Source organism: Culex quinquefasciatus, chromosome 2 (assembly GCF_015732765.1).
Source record: "Culex quinquefasciatus strain JHB chromosome 2, VPISU_Cqui_1.0_pri_paternal, whole genome shotgun sequence".
Taxonomy (NCBI): Eukaryota; Metazoa; Arthropoda; class Insecta; order Diptera; family Culicidae; genus Culex; species Culex quinquefasciatus.
In genome coordinates, this window is record NC_051862.1 from 12,404,826 (window position 1) to 12,426,297 (window position 21,472).

Sequence of the window (21,472 nt, forward strand, 5' to 3'; positions counted from 1 at the left end):
ATGTTAAAGAAAGTTAAAAAAAGTTTTTAAATTTAATTTTTTTTTAATTTTGAAATTTATAAAAATTTTGAAATGTTTAAAATTTTATTTTTGTTTTTAATTTCTCAAAAATTTTGAAATTTTAGATTTCAGATTAACTTTTAGAATTTTTTAAAGTATATATTTTTTGAAATTTATAAATTTTTTGAAATATTTAAAATTTTGGATTTTTTTTATTCAATTAAATTTTTCTATTTTTTTTAATTCAATTTTTACAAATTTTGAAATTCCTAGAAATTTATAAAAGTTTTGAAATGTTTAAAATTTTAGTTTGTTTTCAATTCAATTCAATTCATGTTTATTTGTTGTACTTAACAGAATAGAATTTGCTTAACTAATTACAAAATGCATAGTTTTGGAGATACTTACAGTTACAAAATAATTCAGATACAATCATTGGAAGAAATAAGTTTAGTACATTTCAATCGATTAAGCGAGAGCAGAAAAAACTGTTTAAAACTACTACTTGCTAGGGATTTTAATTTGATTTGATTTTTTTTTTAAATTTTTGATATTTGATATTTAAAATGTTTGAAAATCATGAATTTTTGAAAGTTTTGAATACGAGCTTTGAACATTTGTCGAGATTTTCTCGATCGTCGGTCGTTATTTGTCGATGGTAGATCGAGAAATTACGATCGAATGATCTCAATCTACTAATCGACAAATTACGGCTTACCATAACAGAAATCTCGATCGTGAGTCGAGAAATGACGATCGAATGCAATAATCATCACGTTTAACGGGAAGATATCCCACCAACGTCCGTGTTGGGGAAGCGCATAACTACTCAAGTCTCCTGAATAACGCGTATGAACACATTCGCGCTTCCCTGCACGATCAAACTCGCGAGAAACGCCTCCACCAACACCACCCAAGAATTGCGCGATTTGTTTTTGTTTACTTGGCCGTTGAGCCGAACGCACGTGCAAGGCTTGAGGTTCTTTCTCCGTACACGCCGCGCTTTTTGGGACAGTTGGCCTGCTTCGATAAGGTGAGTGAATAGTGTTCAAAAAGTGGCCTACTTGATCCGACTCATATCAGTTAATTGTTGTCTTATCAGTGACAAAGAGAGTCAGTTAATTTTAGATATCTTTCTCGAGTGATATTGTCGATTTGGAGGAAAACCCTCGCCGGGGTGACGTACATCTCAAGTGCTATTTATACACTTCCTTATGCAGTCACTTACATGTTTGCACAATGTATGATGGAATTCTGTGCAGCGGCTTTTGCGCCTGTATTGGCGGTCACGTTTTCGCGCTCTTGCTGATGTTGGTGGCGCGCAACACAAACACTTGCGCGCGCGGAGAACTGCGACGCGACGTGAAAGTTGTTTTTTTGTTATTTGCGCGAACGTTCGCCACCAATACCGACGCTGTTGGGCTTCTTTTTATGGCTCCTGGCTAAGTCCAAGTCGCGGTGGTGGCTGCTCGCGCGACCCGCTGCGGTTCAGTCTTGCCGTACAGGTTGAGTAAGTCGCGCATGGTTTCGGTACTCTCGCATCGGTTTCGACCTCGTGTTTGTTGTTGATCTAGTTAGCGACCCTTTCTCGCGTAGCGCCCCAATTGTTTGTTTTGTTATTGTTGTGTTTGACAGTTCTTATCAGCGCGAAACCAAGATGGCAGATTCAGGTAAACTCCCAGGGTTTTAAATAACCTCCACCAAACTACGACGTAGCTTAAACGCAGCGAAGAACTTATCGATCTGCTCCAAATTCACGTGACCTGTGCAAGCGTCCCTTCGGGTCTCGTGAGTCTCTCCACGAGAGTCAACTTGTCTGGAGATTGGAGATCACGATCCTCTGTGTGTAAACCTGCGCTGATCTATACAGCGTAGGGTGAATGTGACTTTGGGTTGACCGTTGAGCTCGCCGTCAGCAGTGAACTGACTCAGCACAGTTTGCAGCGCTGAGGAATTTTTGGGAGACCTTGTGAACATTTCTGCGTATACAGAATGCGAACGCCGAGTCGTTGTTGTTGCGTTGCTGTAGCAACAGAACGTTAGACGATCAGTCGTCACGACAACGAGGCTCAAGGGCATGACAATGGGTAAACTGTAGGATAGGCTCGTCAAGTGCCTAAGGTTGCTCGCAAACTAGGGGCAGTGTAAGCAAATTTTTCCAGACAAAGTCTTTGAAGTGCAGCATAGGGGGGTCCTCAAATTCGACCGAAAAGGTCAGCTAAGTGATAACCAGCACCCCACACGAACTTGGCACGTTCGCGGTGATAACGCATCGCGTGGCTTGACTGACAGTCCTCACGACTTCCCGGCTATCAGCCGTGCTACCTTACAACAGCTGAGCAAAGTGATCCCACGGCCTAAGGTCATCGGTATTGTAGTGCAATTGAGTCGGCTGATCTTTATTTCTCTCTCCTTCAATGAGATTTTGGGGTGTATGACGTGTCCACCATACGCGGTTGAACGAAAGCTTGTGTGTCTTAACTTTCCAAAAGTGATCGTGGGACAAGAGGCTTGAAGTTAACGATCTCGTTTGCAAAATGATGTTCACATAAACGTCCTAATTACACTTTCAGAAGTCATCAAAAGTCTCTTTAACCTAAACTAGATACCTCAAATGCCCAAACTCAAGTCGCACGATCATTTCTTCAGTTGGTTTGTCGTGGGTTCCAAGATCCAAGCATCTATACCAACCAAAGAGAGATCGCGTAGCGCTTGACGTGTGGCTGTGCAAGCAAAGCCGAATTATGTCATTGCCATGCGGCGTGTCGCGCATTAGCTAAGCATTGAATCAAGTCACACTCTGTAGAGTGACGTGCAAAAGTTTTGGTTTTACCTTCCCTTTTATTTACCTATAATTGTTAGTTTGGCGTATCGAAACATGGTTTAATTGATTCGAGCGGGTTGGGTTGTTTCGTTTGGTTTTTATTTATTTTATTAAACGTAATCAACTTCCTGACGTCACGGTTGCAGACGGCGAGACAGTAACTCCAAGTGAAGATAAGATTAGCGAATGCAGCGATTACTTGAATTTATTAGATTGCCTGATCATCGTGACTACGTTGTGTTGGGCTGATGGGTATAATGAGTTAGAGTTTGACTTTTGAAAATTCGGGGTTTGGGCTTTGTAAAACGCTGTGTAGAATATGCTTAATTTAAACTTCTTTTCGGACATCAAACCATATCATTCATTCAAATTTTATAGTTGCGGTCTTCTGGATTTTATTTAGGCAGCGAAACAAATCCTAAAATCATAACAGTTTTAAAATATGTCTTTTTGCAAATCCTTTGTGCAACTATTTACTTTTTTGTCATTGTCACTGAAATGAGTAATGTCATGATTCGAATTCCCGGACGCTTCGAAACCCGGACACTTCATCTTGTTTTATCAATTATTTAGATATAAATTTGCATTATGAATGTCAAAACTGTTTTATTTGATGAATTGAAACATTATCTTTCATTTAAAGTTTGTTTGAACGCTGTAGTTAATGCCAAAACAATTAAATACAATAAAACTATAAGTTTACCAAAAATGCGAAACATTTCACTTGAAATATTTCATAGGCGTTCGAAGCACCAGGAAGGCAAAGCAAAAATTTATGGTTTCCATTTCCTTAAATTCTAGCAATTTTTTATATAAACTATCGATTGTTTTAATGTTAACAGCTTATTTGAGACCTAAAGAATGCCATTCACTAACATTTCAGTCCAAATTTGTGCGATTCATAAGTAAATTCGAGTGTCCGGAATTCGAAGCAAAAGTGTCCGGATTTCGAATCAGCTTTTATCAGTGTCCGGGATTCGAAGCACAACAAGTCATTCTAATTTTAAAATTCTGATGAAAAATTGTTAGAAAAGACATAATTTGCATGCATTTTCTTAAAACTGACTGTTTATACTACGTCCTGATGATATTTCTACATTTCCTACGTATTACATGATATTTTGCCAGCTATAACAAAAATGATATGCTACTAAGTGTCCGGATTTCGAATCATGACGTTACTGATCATCATTTATTTGCATTTTCTCTCAAGGAACCAAAACATATGTTCATTGATTTTGATTTGAGCAAAAAATACCAAAAATACGTCCTCAAAACTCGTTTAAAACGTGATTTTCGAGCAAAAAAATACGTTTTAGACGAGTTTTGAACACGCTGTATCTTTTTTTAGGGGCAAGCTAGCACCATACTCTCTCGGTGGAAAGTTGTAGAGGACATTCCAGAGCATCCGAATATGAGTCCGGTTTTGATATAGCATGAAACGTGGATTTGATAAATATCATAAAACTCAACAAAAATCTAAACCGTTTTGCCTTTTTCACCTTACTGAGGAAAATCACTCGAAAAAGGAAATTCTTAATTCCTCCTAGACCCACCTTCATATACACATATCGACTCAGAATCAAATTCTGAACAAATGTCTGTGTGTGTGGTGGGATGTTCATCAAAAAAAAAATTGCACTGAACCCAAAACTGGCAGCGCTAGTCCGAGAGAATGATGGTCTCGAGCCGAGAGAATAGTGGTACCATTCACGGACGCAGAGAACACAGCTCGAGATGGGCGATAGAACTATTCTCTCGAGGTTCATTTGCAAAAAAAGTTCATCCGTCAAACAAAAAACCAAAAGTGTCGACAACGGGAATCGAACCAGAGACCTTCGATAAACCAATCCAATGACTTAGCTGCCTCGGCCACCACAGCTTGGTGACCAAGGAGAAGTCAGAAGTCGATGTATGACACTTGTTGGAGATTTATTGATTCAACTAACGAATGAACTCATTTGTTATGAAGGTGTGAGTTGGTACCATTATTCTATCGATTTTGGCACTGAGCCCTCAATAAATTTTGAGAGAACGATTATCTCGATTCTGAATTTTGGGTGTGGGTTATCTCGGCACTGGCTGAACTGATTTGGACCGTTTTGGTCTCATTCGTTCCGTCTTGGGGTCCCGTAAGTCGCTATTGAAAATTATAAAGTTTAATAAAGTACTTCAAAAGTTATGCTATAAAAAGGATTTTAACAAAAGTCCGGAAGATTGTGGGTGGGTGGTTTTTGTGAGAAACTCCGTCGTGTTACACATTTTCAGAAAGGTATTCGAAAGACTTTTCCAACGAGTCCAATGAATTGACTTGAAATGGAAATTATCAAAAGTTATAAGCACTTGAGTGTTATTTATGAACTTTTTGGAGGCCGCATCTCAGATATTTTGACAAAAACGTTGTCCGGATCTATCATGCGACCTGTCGTTGGATAGGTAATTAAAAGGCCTTTTCAGCGAGTTCAAAATATTGATGATCTGACAACCCTATCAAAAGTTATAAGCACATAAGTGCCCTGAATTATGAAGATCTGACTACCCAATTTGATGGAATGAATAATAAATCAAGTTTATAGAACACTGAAACGTCCACCCTTCTGTACCTATTTTGGATAGCATTACCCTCTAAATGTGAGGAAGGCACCAACCACCTATGGGTGGATTAATTAACGTTTTTTTGTATTTGTATTTTGGGCCAAATTGAGTAAGAACGCCATTTTGTGCAGCTCAAAATGCCTTTTGATCAGATCCCTAAAATTCGATTTCAATCCTCTTCATATGAAAGAAGTTTCAATATTTTCGTGCCAACTTGACACAGCTTGAAAAATGATGTACGTGCGACAACTGGCCAAAGGGATTTCAGGTCAGAACACGTTTGACACAGGTACAAGCTCGACTACCGTGAACAATTGTAATTATAACTAGGGACCTCCACAACCAAATTCAACCAAACTTCGGGAAAATGCACTGAACCAAACAAAACGTGTTTGTTATTCAAGGTCAAACAATAAAACGTGATTTTCTCGAAAAACGACAAGATAGGGTATTTGTCTCTATTTTGGGCCTAATAAGCCGAGCGTACTTTTTATTTGATGTATTCTCAAAGGCTGCTATAGGCAGCCTTGCTTTTATCACATGAATAAGTTGGTTTTTTAATGATAATGCTCTTACTTAATCACATTTTTGGCGAAAATACTTTATATTTCTGTATAAGCCCGAGAAACTGAAAATTTGTTTGTCCCTATTTTGGGAATATTGCTTCTAGCATACGACCTTCTTTGTACATATTTTCGGCCTACCTTCTGATTGGTTGAAATCTCGAAGCACGTGGCGAACTATTTTGACGTACGGTTCTGCCCCAGCTCGCACAGTACAGCCGCACAAATTCGGTCGACAAACATGCTCAATCATTGTGATGTTTTAAGCCACAAATCAACATTAGAACGATTGATTTCTTGTTTCTTCTGTAACTTGTGAAAAGCGCATACACACTGTCACAATTTGTAGAAGTGTCAAATGGACTGAATATAGAGCCATTCTCTCCGAAATGGACGAAGTTATTAATCAGTTATTTTATTGATTTGGTGGCAGTTTAGTGATGGTTTTTGCTGTGGAATTGTGGCACCCACCAATAAAAACATATTGCCGGTGGTTGGAGATTCGGGGGACGGCTCTTATTCGTGTACTGAGCGATGAAAGCCGGGCGCTGAGTGTCAACAAGCGGTAAGCAAAAGTGGTGAAAACTTTCGCCCTAATGAGCAACTAGCGATTTGCTAAGAAAAAAGTTAAGAGTGCTATTTTTATTGCTTTATTTCTAATTTAGAAGGAAAAAGTAAATTATTCTTGCCCACCAAAATGAAGATAATGACTGCACGTATCATTATCAAGTGGCAAATTCCCGCCAGATTTGGTGAAATGCTCATTTTCGTTGAATTTAGTTTAGTAGACCCAAAATAGGTACTAGGCCCAAAATAGGGACAAATACCCTGGCATGAGAGCGTCAATCTGCTCTGCTAGAATTGAATAATTGAAAATGCTTATTTTGAATCGTTTTTAAAAGATTTGTAACATTTGCGAACTTTGCTATCAAGGGTTAGTTCGTACACTAGCCACTTCACAATCCGCAGTGATATCTGCTACTAATTACTAAGTATCTACTCCACTACCCTGCCACGCGCCTCACATAACTTAGTGTGGGTCAATTATATTTTATATATCCACTCCACACCAACTTCATCCATTGTAACGACTGCATTACACGATCCACCTCAGCGAACGAACCACCACTAGTTGGTTCGGTATCGCGATCATAAACGGTGGTCAACGGTGGTCCAGATCTTCAACCCCAAACTCGCGTCATCCACGCAGCGTTGACGCACTCCAATGGCGCGACTCTTCAGCTGGGTCAGCTCCGGATTGGTCAAGATGGGTAGGTTTTTTGTTGTTGCAAGTATTGGTTCGCGTTATCACTAATCGATGCATGATTCTAGTGTATGCGATTGACGCGATCTTCGCGATAAGCCACTTCTTTGTTATTGTTACCAGTTTCACATAACGGCGAGCGATCGCAAAAGGTCACTACGAAGCTGGATTAGGCGCGCCGGTTTGCGATCAGATAAGCTGGAATCCGATCCGACCTGCATGGTTGAGCTTCGCCGGCGGCGCACGACTGATACGAGCAAGCCGAGCTCAAGGGTCTTCTCCGAGAGTGTGAGTGTTTGGTGCAGCGGAAGCTAGACGACTCAGTGCGCTCGGGGTTTGTTTATCACAACCCGATACCTACGCGAGTCGGCGGCGACTTGGCGCACTTACTAAGTCTGCGTGACTCCGACTTGGTAGTATGCAGTCCTTAGTGTAACGTTTCTCGCGTCGTCCGATGTTACGGTGCAGTTTCGTATCAGAACTTGACCGACGCGCATCGGTTCTACGACAATTCCTAGGGAGTACCGCTCTCTCTCTCTTTCTGTGTAACTCTCTCTTTGTCTAGGTCAGCAATTTCGGCTCTAATCACAGCTATTCTCCCTTCTACAGTGCTCAAAAACGGCAGCAACGGCCACGCTCGTAACGGCGCCGATCCCTGCGAGACCTTGGACGGCGAGGAGGCGCTAGCCATCATCCGGCGGAACCTGAAATCAAGCGCCATGGACACCGAGGGCACCCACTTCGATTCCAACATTCCGCACGTCTTTGTCGTGTTTGGAGCTTCTGTAAGTACTGTGCAACGACTCGTTGAACTCGATCGAGTCAACGCTGGGCCCTGATAGAATTGGTAATTTCTTATGCTAATGAAAGCCAATTGTTCTGGAAACGTTGACGGTGAACTCTGTAAAAAGGCTTAATTAGAGAGACCTGCAAAAAATCAATGTCTTCAACGTAGTTTTGACGTCAAACGCCGCATGTTCTTCGTCCTCTCTGTTTGATGTCTTGAAGAGGATGATTGCGCGCGAACGATCTTTATTGGCGTTGTGCGCCCGTACTGAACACGTTTTTCACTAAGTGTACACCTTCCAAGTACCTTCCATGTACCGTGACGACTTGGATAAAAATCGAATGCTCAAGTGGCGGTTGCACTTGGATTGTAGCCGGGCACGCGTGTGTGACCGGCGTCTCGGAAGTTAATAGGTCGTAATTATTCTGTTATATCACGGGCAGTGGCATGACGGAGGAACTTTGCGCAGATTTTCTCACGCTGTGGTGTTGTTTTTGAGAACGCAGTGTTTGAGCTTTGTTCTGATAAAATCTAATCGATTGATTTGAATATTAGCACTTCTTCGGGGTTAAAGTATAATAAAAGCTTTGAGCAAAAGAAAAAAAAATCATGAATTCATTGAAATTTTGCAGATTTTGTAACAGTACAATAACTGTCATTGGTTGTGAAGCATATTTCTTAAATATTTTTTTTCAAAATTCTGAATCTAAGCAGTAATCACACACAATGCTCCAAAAAGAAGCTGTCAATGACAGTGAATGCCCGAATTTTGAAAGAGCTATTCAGTCAGATTTCATCATCGAGTCGATCGTTGAACGCTGAACAAGCGTGCCTGTCATGATCGTCATTACGAAGAGACCGTCAGTAAACGCACACGAAGTTGAAACGAACGAATGCCGAGCCTAACACTCAAGCAGCTGCGCGACACGAAGACACCTGCGCTTTCTCTTTTTTCTATTTTTCTCTCATTTTTTGCTTGTGCGGTGCTGCGTGGTGACAGCAATCAGTTGAATGCAGTCAGATCGGTATTTCGGTACAATTCAAACGAATAAATTCTACGCAAACGCGAGTCACTAGCTTTATGTAGGTACATAATTGGGAATATAGTTCACAAAATCTTCGACATGTTACAATGTTATCTGGTTATACTGTCAGAACTTTCAAGATTTAATTAAAATTCTAGAGTTTTTTTTGGACACATGAACACATTCAAAGTATGTTTAAATGGCAGCTGGGAGTTTGTTTGCATCAGATTTGGTATCTCTTTCTAGCAAAAGGAAAGGATTTAGAATGGGGGTTTAATTGGGTCCTAAAATGAAGCTTAGATCACAGACAAACAGACGTGAATCATCATTGATTTTATCAAAAAATCCATCGTTTACCAAAGAAAGTTCGAAATTGGGCTGCACACTAGCGCTATCTGCAGTCCTGTTGCGAAAACATCATCATTTCGATAAACCAAATTAAGCGTGTACCCATTTTTCCCTCTAAGCGTGTACGAATGAAAACTGACAGGTGTTTGTTTATGTTTGCTATCGATTTTGTTTTCTCATTCTATGCCCAGAAAATTCGCAAAAGATGGGCTGGAAAGTTGAATAATCTTGCTAAACTCCCATCATAATAACATTCCACCTAGTATTCCGCAGCATGTTCTGTCCCGTGACCTGCAGTTTTGTTTAGGAAATAAGATGAGAACCGGTGTGATGGGCAAGTCGCGTAAGATTGAATAAATCTGATCGCAGGTTGCGTGATTGTTATCTTCCAAGCTAATCCAACTGGCTGTGCCGGGTGTGGGCATGTAAAAGGGTTGGAGGTTCCGATTGAGTTTTAGCGGAGTGGCAATATCATTAGTTCATGTTACAGTGAAAAAAAATAGCCACGGTGCCAAGGCGAATGGGTTGCTTCAGATTCAAGGTCTTCAAGGGGAACAACCTAGGAAATAGCATTTATACTGGCGGATTTCACCAAATTATGAGCATGTTTAACTGATGTCGGTCGGACGAAAAACCAATGCAGCTGCTAGAGGTGAAGGGGTGGAAGTCCATCAATTAAATTGTGTTAAACTGATTTATTCTTTTACATATCCTGTTTTCAAAATGTTCAGTTAATCTACTCTGGACTGCCTTGAACTCCAGTGTCGTGTCTTTGTCTCCTCCTCCAAGTCTCTTTACCAAACAACAGATCGTTGGTCAAGATGTCATCGACCGAAAGTCACACTTCTACCATATCGAATTATTTCAAGAAAATCTACCGCAGTTAACCAAATCAAATTAACAATGCAACATTGGATTTTCTCCCCACGTGTTGGCTATAAAGAAAACATTGCACACACACACGGTGATGCACTGAAACGTCAAAGGGCCAAGGGATACGGTGGCGCCACCGACGACGTTCGTGTCTTGTTGCGGTACTACGGCATCCATTTTTTGACTGATTTGAATTTGAAATGACGGTTTTAGTTGGCGAGGGTTTGAAAAAGAGTTGCACGTCTGTTTGTCTGTGCTTAGATTGCTGATATCGTTGTTTACAACGATAATGCTTATTTTTCTGAGTACAATGACCCTTTGTACGACCACAAAGAGTTTTAAATGGATTTTTAAATCAATATTGAAAAATTAACCTCGAGGTCCTTCTTGACAGAAAAGCTCCTACTTGACAGCTCGTTCCAAGGGGACTATAGTTGATTTATCGAAAAAATGTTGTTTTATCAAACAATTTTTTTGCCTAAAAATTAAGAAAAAGTGATCAGAAATGGTTTTTAATCGTGTTTTTTATCGTTGTACATAAAAATTGACATAGGGCTTTTGTACCCAATTCTATTTTTGGTCTAAGGCAACTATAGTTGATAAATCTAAAAAATGTTGTCTAATATTTCATGATCTGGCAACGCTGTCATTAAAATTGATGGTCTAGCAACCTTGTCCAGAACCAGACTTTACTTCGTTTGTATTTATTTTACAATTTCATTGAAACAGTCAAAAAGTTTCTCACACAAATTTTCATGCAAATGCCTATTCCTAAAACGATTGGTTTGACCTTAACCCTCTACAACCTAACCCCGGCTTTAGACGGGATTCGGTCTGAAAAATTGCCAAAATTTCATTATTCAAGCAATTTTTGATTTGAGAACTCTTAAAATTTTAGAAAATTTCAGGGTTCTAAGTTTGATTTGTTTTATGTGACTTTGCCAATGCTTTAAAAAATATATTTTTTTTAGGGGTCAACTTTGGGTGTGTTTTTTTACTAACATTTCCTATATTTTAAGTAAAAAGAAGTACCGTAAAACGGGGTGACTTTGATAGCCGGGGTGACTTTGATAGGTTTGCGATTTTTCCGCAAAACGAAGAGTACAATTAAAATACGAAAGGAATGGTTTAGAAACATACTGACCGTGGTAGAGAAGTGTTCAAAGTACCTCATGAAGAACTTTTCATAAATTTTTGAAAAGTTTATAAAGTTAGTTAACTATAGTTAAGAAAATGTGGATATAAATCATTATTTTAAACTTCTCAAAGTGTCATGATTTTCTCAATGAACATGATTTTAAATCGGAAAACGGAATGCATTTTCGAATTCTCTGGACAATTTACCACTAGGAGAAGGTTAAATAAGTTTGTAAATAATAAAAAATATGTGTTTTTGAAACACAATTAAAAAAAATCTCCAAATTTATAGGCAAATTCAGTTGAACAAATTTCATGTAAAATGTGAAAACTTGTGATTCGTGCTTCGAATTCAGTATAAAATGTAATATAAATCGATAATTTTATGAACAAAACTATTTTTAACAATTTTCAAGCAAAATTCCGACTTTTTAACAATTTTACCTAAAATTTATATGTATTTTGTTAAAAAGCTTATAAACTTAGTTAACTTAATATAAGCATTGTTTTTTTTTCTTACAAACTATGTCAGCTACTTTAGTGATGGTACTTTTAACGTACAAATAAAGTTTGAACATCTTAAAATGATTTTAACAAGAAAAACTATGACTATCAAAGTCACCCCGGAATTAAAACCAAGAATTTTTAACGTAACTATTTTTCTAAACACTATTGAAAAAACTTTTTTTTCCAAAATAGTGCATGGACTTTGTGTGGCCTGCCCCAGTACATGTTTTAAAAATAATAATCTTGAGAAAAACCTTACCTGTTGGAAAATATTCTAAAAACAAATTGAAATCCTATCAAAGTCACCCCGGTTTACGGTATGCAGTAATTTTTCCAGTGTCCCAGACAATATGCCTCTACGCATTTTTTTTACAATTTAAATGATAATGGTGTCATTCTATAGCAGCAAATATGAAAAACAAGTAATAAAAATGAAAAAGTGCCTGTGAAAACTTGAAAAAATTTTATAGGCAAAATGTGGTATAATAGGCCAAATACTATCAAAAACAAAAATAAGCTAAACAAGATGAATAAAAATCAAAATACTAAAAATGAAACAAGAAAAATATAAAACAAGAGAAGTAAAGTTTTTTTTGTAGAATAAAAGTTGCTCAAAATGACCTCCTGAACAAGGGAAAAATAAAAATTTTCGAAAATAAATTGAACAGTACAAGGTTGTCTGGAAGCATCTTGCAGAATGCTTGGTCAATTACTCCCAACAATCTTCTATTCAATGGCCAGGCCCACTACGCAGCGCTAACCGCAAAGATAATTCATTGAGTTAAGTTGATTCAAAACTAATACGATCCTTCTAATTTTCAGGGCGACTTGGCGAAAAAGAAGATCTACCCGACGCTGTGGTGGCTCTTCCGGGACAACCTGCTGCCGTCGGTGACCAAATTCGTCGGGTACGCGCGCAGCAAGCTGACCGTGGCCGAGCTGAAGGAAAAGTGCCACCCGTACATGAAGGTGGACGCCGCGCAGCAGGAAAAGTACGACGAGTTTTGGGCGTTGAATTTCTACGTGGCGGGCAGCTACGACGGGCGGCGGGACTTTGAGCTGCTGAACCAGGAGATTGGAAAGTTTGAGGTTGGGAAGACGGCGAACCGGTTGTTTTATCTGGCGCTGCCTCCGTCGGTGTTTGAGACCGTTACGGTGCACATCCGGAACACGTGCATGGGGTTGAAGGGGTGGAATAGGATTATCGTGGAGAAGCCGTTTGGCCGGGATGCGGACAGCTCGAACAAGCTGAGCGAGCATTTGGCGAAGCTGTTCACGGAGGATCAGCTGTACCGGATTGATCATTATTTGGGGAAGGAGATGGTGCAGAACTTGATGACGATCCGGTTCGGGAATCAGATCTTCAGTCCGACCTGGAACCGTAACAACGTGGCGTCGGTGTTGATCTCGTTCAAGGAACCGTTTGGAACGCAGGGTCGTGGGGGGTATTTTGACGATTTTGGGATCATTCGGGATGTGATGCAGAACCATCTGTTGCAGATTTTGTCGCTGGTGGCGATGGAAAAGCCGGCCACGTGCCATCCGGACGATATCCGTAACGAGAAGGTTAAGGTGCTGAAGAGCATCGAGCAGCTGTCGATCGACGATGTTGTGCTGGGACAGTACACTGGAAATCCAGATGGGAAGGATGAGGATGCCAGAATGGGATATCTGGATGATCCGACCGTTCCGAAAGATTCCGTTACTCCGACATTTGCGTTGGCCGTACTTAAAATCAAAAACGAACGATGGGAGGGAGTTCCGTTCATTCTGAGATGTGGCAAGGCCCTGAACGAACGCAAGGCCGAAGTCCGGGTTCAGTATCAGGACGTTCCCGGAGACATCTTCGACGGGAAGCCCAAGCGTAACGAGCTCGTCATCCGGGTACAACCCGGCGAGGCTTTGTACGTTAAAATGATGACCAAGTCCCCCGGCATCACCTTCGACATGGAGGAAACCGAGCTGGACCTGACCTACGGCCACCGCTACAAGGACGTCAAACTGCCCGACGCGTACGAGCGTCTCATCCTGGACGTGTTCTGCGGCTCCCAGATGCACTTTGTGCGGTCGGACGAGCTGAGCGAGGCGTGGCGGATCTTCACGCCGCTGTTGCACCACATCGAGGGCGAGCGACCGGAACCGATCAAGTACGTGTACGGATCACGTGGCCCGAAGGCGGCCGACCACAAGTGCGACGAGAACAACTTCAAGTACTATGGCTCGTACAAGTGGCACCAGAAGCACTGAGGCATAGCGAGCGAGTTGATATTTTTGTATCGGTTTTTGTTTAACGTTTGGAAATCATTTATTTATTTGCACTTCATTGATTTCGTACCTGCAATTGGCGGTGTACTGTCCGGGACCAACGGGCAACGGGCTGGGGGGAAGGACGACCCCCAGAGAGAAAATTCATACAACGAGAGGTTTCATGTTTAATTTCATCCTATTTTTTGTTATCCATACTAGTTGGAGGTATTTTTGTTTTCTTTTGGAACATAGCATTTTTGTATAAAACAACAAAAAAAAATCCCTAATAAAACATTCCCAAATTTAACTTGTAACCAACTTTCAATCATATCACAGATCCATCACAGATAATAGACGTCGCAGCTAGAACAAAATAATTTAAAACTTGTCGGCCGGCTGAGAAATTATGGAAAAGTGTAATGTGCGTCAAACCTTTTATAGTATGTAGTAAAAGCTGGAATTTAAATGATTTTTGAAGAAATAGTTTCAACAAATTAAATCAAAAATAAATGTTTTTGAATTATTATCAAATTACACTCGCTATACTGACAATTGCAGCGCATGCGTCCTCCTTCCTAGAATGTTTCATGATCCAGTACAGAATGCTTCCCTTCTTTTTTGTTGTCTCCGCAGCATCCGTTCCGACTGTCAGAAAACTCGCTGACGTTGATTTACCTCCGCTGCTAAATGGGTTAGAAAATCAAAGCAAAACCACAGGAAGTTAATCGATTGGCGCTTAGATTGCGAGTTGAGTTCGCTGGAAACTGGGTGGGTAGATCCCTCTGTTTTGTGGGAGTAGGAGGATCAAATTTCTTGTTACTAGAAAGTCAGGTAAGTGGAAGTGATGTGTAAATTGAGATGTGTTTGATCTGAGGGGTGGATATTTGTTTAGACGGTACTAAATCTGGCGTATTTGATTCATAATTAATACTAGGGCAAAGTTACTAAGCAAAAAATTAATATATTTTGATTTCAACGATTTTAAATTGAATTAAATTTAAAATTTAATTCACATGATTATGATGTCTAATACCTTAAAAATAACAAATAAAAAAGTTAATCTTTAAAAATTCCAAATTGTGTGTTTCCAGAATCTTAAACAAAGCAAAAATGGACAACTCAGCTTTAAACTGTATGTTCAAACTAATTGGTGAGTATGCATTTCTTAGTACGATTTTTAGCTTGAAAAATAAAGTGCCTAACGTGAAAGCTTAAAAAACGTCGTACGATATAAAAAAAACAGAGCACCTAAAGATCAATTCCCCACCATTCTCCCCCTCTCTCTCTCTCTCTCTGGTGGGGGTGGTTTTGTTGGCACGTGAGAACCAGGATGCTGATGCAATCGGAAGAATGTGGCCCCAAGACATGCTTTCCCCCTTCTTCTTTTTAACAATTTTAGGGTTATTGGGTGCTTATTGGTCGTTGATGAAAATTGCTTATAGATTTTCAACCTTTATTTTCGCAAAAAAAAATAAGCAAACTTTGATTTTTTTTAAGATTGGTCCAAAAAATGTCAAATTACCCCATTGTAAAAAGGCTCACATATCACACGTACTGCTGCATCAGCTACTTTTCCGAAGTCGTGTTTTACTCTATGCTGTGTGGGGAAAGGCACTAAGATCATCGCACTTAATTGATTTAAAATTGATTGGACAAAGGATTTATTGGCTGGGAAGTACAGAATTTATCGCTGTGGCTACTGGTGCTGCTTTCTTGGGAAGAGAATGTTGAGAAAATAAAATGATAGAAAGGTAAAACACATGTTTATCTTATAATTAATTTAAATCAGTTTTAAATCGGGATGACATTGATAGCCAGTGAGACATTGATAGTTATTAAGCTTGGTAGTGAAGAGTCCGAAATAACTTAAAAATTAGATGATTTCAACAATTAAAAAAATTAAAAAATAGTTAACAATAATTACGAAAACATTGTTAAATCAAATTATTTCATCACTTTCAAAGCGTCATGGTTTTCACAATTGAAAATGAGTTCGTGGGGGGAGGGGAGGGGGGTAGACCACCCGACCCGAAAAATCAGGGGGCAAAAAAATATATTTTCAAAAAACTTCAAAATATTTATGGAAATAAAGGATAAATAAATTGAAAACAATTTAAAATGCATTTTCCTGCATTAAAAATCATGTGTAGCAAGTTTGAGCTTGATTAAAATATAAAAAAATAAATAAAATAAAATAAATCCTACAGTCATCCCTCATATTCGGAACAGTTAAAAGATCTGCCAATGTTCAACAAATCATAGAAAATCGATAATTGAACATAATGATTTGCTTTTTCCTTCATGTGAAAGCTTTTCTTGCGATCTTTCTGATGTGTAGACCGGCTGTACATTTTTACGTTTTATATCATTTTTTTAAGAAAAACATTGACTCTTGAAATCCACAAATTCGGAACACTTTTTTCTTACGATGTAAACAAATTTTTTTTTCAATCCAGGAGTACATATTTTTTACAAAAAAAATGACTTCACACTCTGTAACCACTAAAACTCAAGCTTAGTGATGTTTTAAACATGGACTGATAACTTTTTTTGTGAAAATATCAATTAAATTCAGGTGTTCCACATTTGTGTTAGGCACAATAACATCCCACAATTATGGAACAAGCAATCTGGAGGCAGTGTTTTGCTGCTCTGGATAAAATAGTGTTGAAATGAGGTTTTTTGTTCAAAAACTACTATTTTTACTAGTGAAATAGCAAGACAAGGACATTCCAAATGGAGGTCCTAAAATAGCAGGGACGATAGAAAAGTTGCATTTTGCATCCTATTGACAAATTACCACAACAGTGTTCCGAATTTGTGGGTGTTCCGAAAATGTGAGATGACTGTTTTTAGAGGCCGGGCCAAATTTGAAGCTCAAATGAGCTTGCGGGCCAAATTTATAAAACAGGTTATTTGAAAAAAATTTATTACGTTGTTTTAATTTAAAAAGACTAGAAAATATATCATCTATCTATCTTTTGAAATATCTGTTATTTTCTGAACATTTCGTTAATCAAAAATAATAGAAAAACAAAATGGCAGTTTACTATTGGTATTGTTGATTTTATTGCTTTAAGTATTTGAGAAAAAAATGTTTTTTGGTGAAAGTACTTGTGTTTTCAATAAAATTTTACAGTTTTTATTTATATTTCGAAAATGGTGATTGTGGATTGAAGATTTTCGTCCCGTCCGCGGGAATCGGAAGCGGAAGAAGTCCAGCGAGGTCACTGGAATCGGCATCGAAGGAGAAAAAAATGAGAAGACCCTGCTCAACAACAACAAGTTCAGCCCGCTAGTGGATAACAAAAACAACAACAATGCCAGCCCAGCAGGAGGGGACGCCCCGGCGGTTCCACCACCCGGCCAGTCGGCAGGTAAACAAAAGCAACCACCTTTGGTGGTGAAGAACACCACGGATTTTTACAAGCTCGTGGCGATAGTGGAAAGTTGTAAATTAGCTTTTAAACCGATTTACAAACTAACCCGATTTGGAACCAAGGTGACCTGCTTCTCTGTCAAAGATTTTGACAAGTTGCAAGAGCTACTCAAGAAGAAGAAAGTAGAATTCTACACCCACGATCGGCGGAGCGAACGAAATCATCGGGTGGTTCTTCGTGGTTTTCCTGATGAACTGAAACCGGACGAAGTCAAGTACATGCTGAAGAGGGATCTCAAGCTGGACGCGCTGGAGGTGCATGCCATCAAGCGAAAGGAAAAGTCCACCGTGGACGAAATTCCGTACATTGTGGTCTTCCCCAGGGGACACACCAATCTGAAGAAGCTCTCTGCAATGAAGGTTGTGGCAAGCACTATCATCCGGTGGGAGGCCTACCGGAACAAGCGGCCGAACGTAACCCAGTGCAGGAACTGCTTGCAGCTGGGTCATGGAACCAGGAACTGTCACCTGAACGGCAGGTGCAACAACTGTGGGGGTCCCCACAAGACGGACGAGTGCAAAGTCCAAGAAGCCGAGCCGAAGCGGTGTGCCAACTGCTCTGGAGCCCACGAAGCCACGGACCGCAGCTGCCCTAAGCGTGCGGACTTCATCCGGAGGCGCCAGCAGGCGTCGAAACCGAAACCGCCGGCAAGGAAGGCGGAGAAGCAGAGTCCAGCAGTTCCGGCGTTTACGCCGGCGGAGTTCCCTCCGCTGCCGGGCGCAGTTCCAGACGGAAAATCCAAGGATCGCCCTCGTCCCGCAAGAAGCAGCCAAGGTGGCCCCCGAGACGGTGGAGCCACGGAGAAGGAAGCCGGGGAGGTACTCTACAGTTCGGCTGAGCTGTGGGGGATTTTCTCCGAGTACATCGGCAGGTTCAAGACCTGCAAGACCCGCTTGGACCAAGTAACCCTCGTCAGTTACATGATCTCCAAGTATGGAATTTAAGGAGTTTTTTTTGTTATTATATATTGTTTTACTGATCCTCGGTCCCAACCTGGTCACAGCACCTAAAAGGACCTAATAAAAATAAGTTAAGAAAAAAAAAATAGTAGTTTCAATCACATTGAAACGAGTAAAATTGTATTAATTATTAAGATTTTTGAACAAAATATTTTTGTCCTAAAATGTGTTTTATTAAAAATAAATAAAAAAAGTTTAGTTTAAAATAAACCTTAATTTTAAAAAAACCATAGAATCATTTTAGAAGTGGTCAGCGGGCCATTTTACATAATCTTTCGAAATGGGTCCGCGGGCCACGTTTGGACCGCGGGCCATACTTTGGTCACCCCTGCTGTACATGGACATTGTGCGGCCTGCCCCAGTACATATTTGAAAAATATAAAATTTCAGACAAGCCTATCGTTAAAAAAAAAACATTCGAAAAAAAAATTCTGTGAATACAATACATTCTGCTAAAACGCTCAACCAAACAACAATAAAATCTGGCTTGTAGTGCAAAACATTTGATGTTTATAAATGAACAAGTTTATTTACCACTTTATAACAACATTAACTCAGCAATCAACTAAATCAAATAAGTTACTATATTTTGTAACTTTTTTATTCAATTAACTTATTTAAAAAAAACATGATTTGATCGAAACTTTAAAATTATGAAAATTATTTATTTGTTAACCTTTTCAAGTAAAGTTTGATTTAACATTTTTTTTAAATAAAATTTAAAATGTTGCAAGGGTTTAATGTTTTAACATTGAAAAATCGGACCAATAATTTCTGAGATATCTTCAGTCAAAAATAACATGATAATTGAGTGACACATAGAAAAAATCAATTTCATCGATTCAAATTATTTGTGAGGCTTCTGAAACAAATTGCCCGTTTTCAAAGTTTCAAATAGAAATTTGGAGGGAATTTTCTCAGCTTTTTTTTTACTATTGCTCAGAAGATGTATTTTTAGTTTCCTAAAATGAATTAAAAAATCGAATATTAAAAAAAAAAATACGTATTTTGGGTACTTTACTTCCCAGTCAGGAATCATTCTAGCAGAGCTGGTTCTGTCAGACTTTCTGTAAGAATATAACTAATAACTCTGCTCGAATTCTGCTAGAACGCCGTAACTGGATTCTAGTGATAAATGGTTAAATAAATGAAAACGGAAATTATTTTTCCGTGTGCTTATTTTTTCCGAAAAGTTCATAACTTACAACTTTGCCGAATTCACCAAATCGATCAGAAAACTCCACAGATATTAATACATTTATTTACATACCCATTTTGCATGACCAGCTCTCAAAATAGTATGGAGACTTGTATGGACTATAATGATGCACTATATGCACTTTAACTATAATGATGCAAAATTGCTTCTTTTGGCATAAGGAATGCTTGGACTCCATCCAAATAAAAAAATGAAAAATTATATATCACGAATAAATTTACGAGTTCGTAGAGAACTACTCTGCCTGTCTTTTTTTCGATTCAAAACACGGATTATTCTAAAGTTGTGAAAATTTCGTATGATTTGAGCTTTTCATGGGATTTTTCATTTTATGAAATTTTAAGTTAAAGTTAAACGTACCGTCAGTAGGGTTGACATTGAGCCAAATAGTTTCCTTTTCTGGTTTTGTTGAAATAGAAAAGATAGACTGGATGTATATCATAATTATATTTCGATAAAATGCGTTCATTGATCAATTAGGGTATCAGGGTATAGGGTTTAATAAGATTTAAAAATCATGTTTTTTTTTCTGAACAGTTTTCCTCTGGATCGTCCTCCACTGCGACGGTGCCATCCTGGCCGATTCCCAGCAGCAGCAAACGTTCCGCATCAGCCCCAACGACATCGAGGCTCGCCTCGGAGAGGAGGTGGTCTTGCGCTGCGAGGTGGACCACTTGGCCGGGGAGGTCCAGTGGACCAAGGACGGATTCGCGCTGGGCTTCACCAACGACATCGTGGGTTTTCCGCGATTTTCCCTCAATCAAAACCACAGCCAGGGCGTTTACAACTTGAGAATCACGAACACTTCGTACGATGACGCTGCCAGCTACCAGTGCCAGGTGGGACCCGCCAAACATAACCGTCCAATCCGTGCCGGGGCCAAACTGACGATTCTGGGTGAGTTGCAAGAAGTCCCCGCATAATAAAGTTTGATTATTTTCTGTCTATTGCAGGTTCGCAGAAAGGTCACCGCGGAATGCACCGTCGAAACTGAGTGCAGTAATTTTAATCCTATTTCCGATTTGGTTTCTGTTTGCTGAAAAAAAAAATGGACATCGTCGTCGGTCAACTGAGCTTTTTTTAATTAACGAAATGCCACTTTTTTCTGCCTGCCACGAGAAAGATTCGAGCCCCACGTGGAATTACGCTTACAAAGCGAACGCGCACATATCAACATTGAACATAATGTAAAATTAAAAATGTATGACCAAAGAAATCCACAATAAATTGATTAAACTTTTTTTTGCTTCGCAAAAAGGGATGTATTTAATAGGACAAAGTTCTGTTGGGACTGCGAGGCAGCGAGAGGTTAATCGGACATGTTTGTGCATACGATGGACCGGAAGGAAATAATTATTGCAAATTATGCCGGTATTTTTTTTCCTCCCACTGGAGGACATTTATAATGGATCATAATTTGAACGTGTGACGTAAAATATTTGCTGTTTGCCGAAGGTCGTTTGTTGAGGACAATGGTCAGTTTTGGTTTGTCTCGGCGTGAATTGTAAATATTATATTTTTGGATTGTGTTATTTTATTTTTTCGATTAATGAAAGCTAAATCTGACTGGTTACGGTGTTCGCTTTGTAAGCGAATAGTTCTGGGTTCGATGCCCATCTGCTCCCAACGAGAAAAATTAGAACTCAGAAATTTGAAATGAACGAAAAATCAAAGTCGCTCGAGG

General features: G+C 39.4%; 2 protein-coding genes across 4 annotated transcripts; both read left to right on the forward strand.

Annotated features, from left to right (window-relative positions):
* Positions 1-935: 935 nt before the first annotated feature.
* Positions 936-14,474, forward strand: LOC6038331 (glucose-6-phosphate 1-dehydrogenase). Of its 3 annotated transcripts, none has more exons than XM_038256706.1 (3): positions 936-1,033; positions 7,856-8,031; positions 12,746-14,474. In XM_038256706.1, the coding sequence occupies exons 2-3, from the start codon at positions 7,966-7,968 to the stop codon at positions 14,168-14,170; spliced, it is 1,491 nt and encodes a 496-aa protein (XP_038112634.1). In that variant the 5' UTR covers positions 936-1,033; positions 7,856-7,965; the 3' UTR covers positions 14,171-14,474. The 3 variants fall into 3 exon arrangements, with proteins under 3 accessions (XP_038112634.1, XP_038112633.1, XP_038112632.1); XM_038256705.1 differs by lacking the exon at positions 936-1,033 and adding an exon at positions 1,460-1,670; XM_038256704.1 differs by lacking the exon at positions 936-1,033 and adding an exon at positions 7,704-7,791.
* Positions 14,475-14,772: 298 nt separating this feature from the next.
* On the forward strand, positions 14,773-20,798 carry LOC6038334 (irregular chiasm C-roughest protein). The gene is made up of 4 exons (XM_038256707.1): positions 14,773-15,001; positions 15,262-15,320; positions 20,326-20,685; positions 20,742-20,798. Exons 2-4 carry the CDS (start codon positions 15,281-15,283, stop codon positions 20,780-20,782), a joined length of 441 nt encoding a protein of 146 aa, XP_038112635.1. The 5' UTR covers positions 14,773-15,001; positions 15,262-15,280; the 3' UTR covers positions 20,783-20,798.
* Positions 20,799-21,472: the final 674 nt, after the last annotated feature.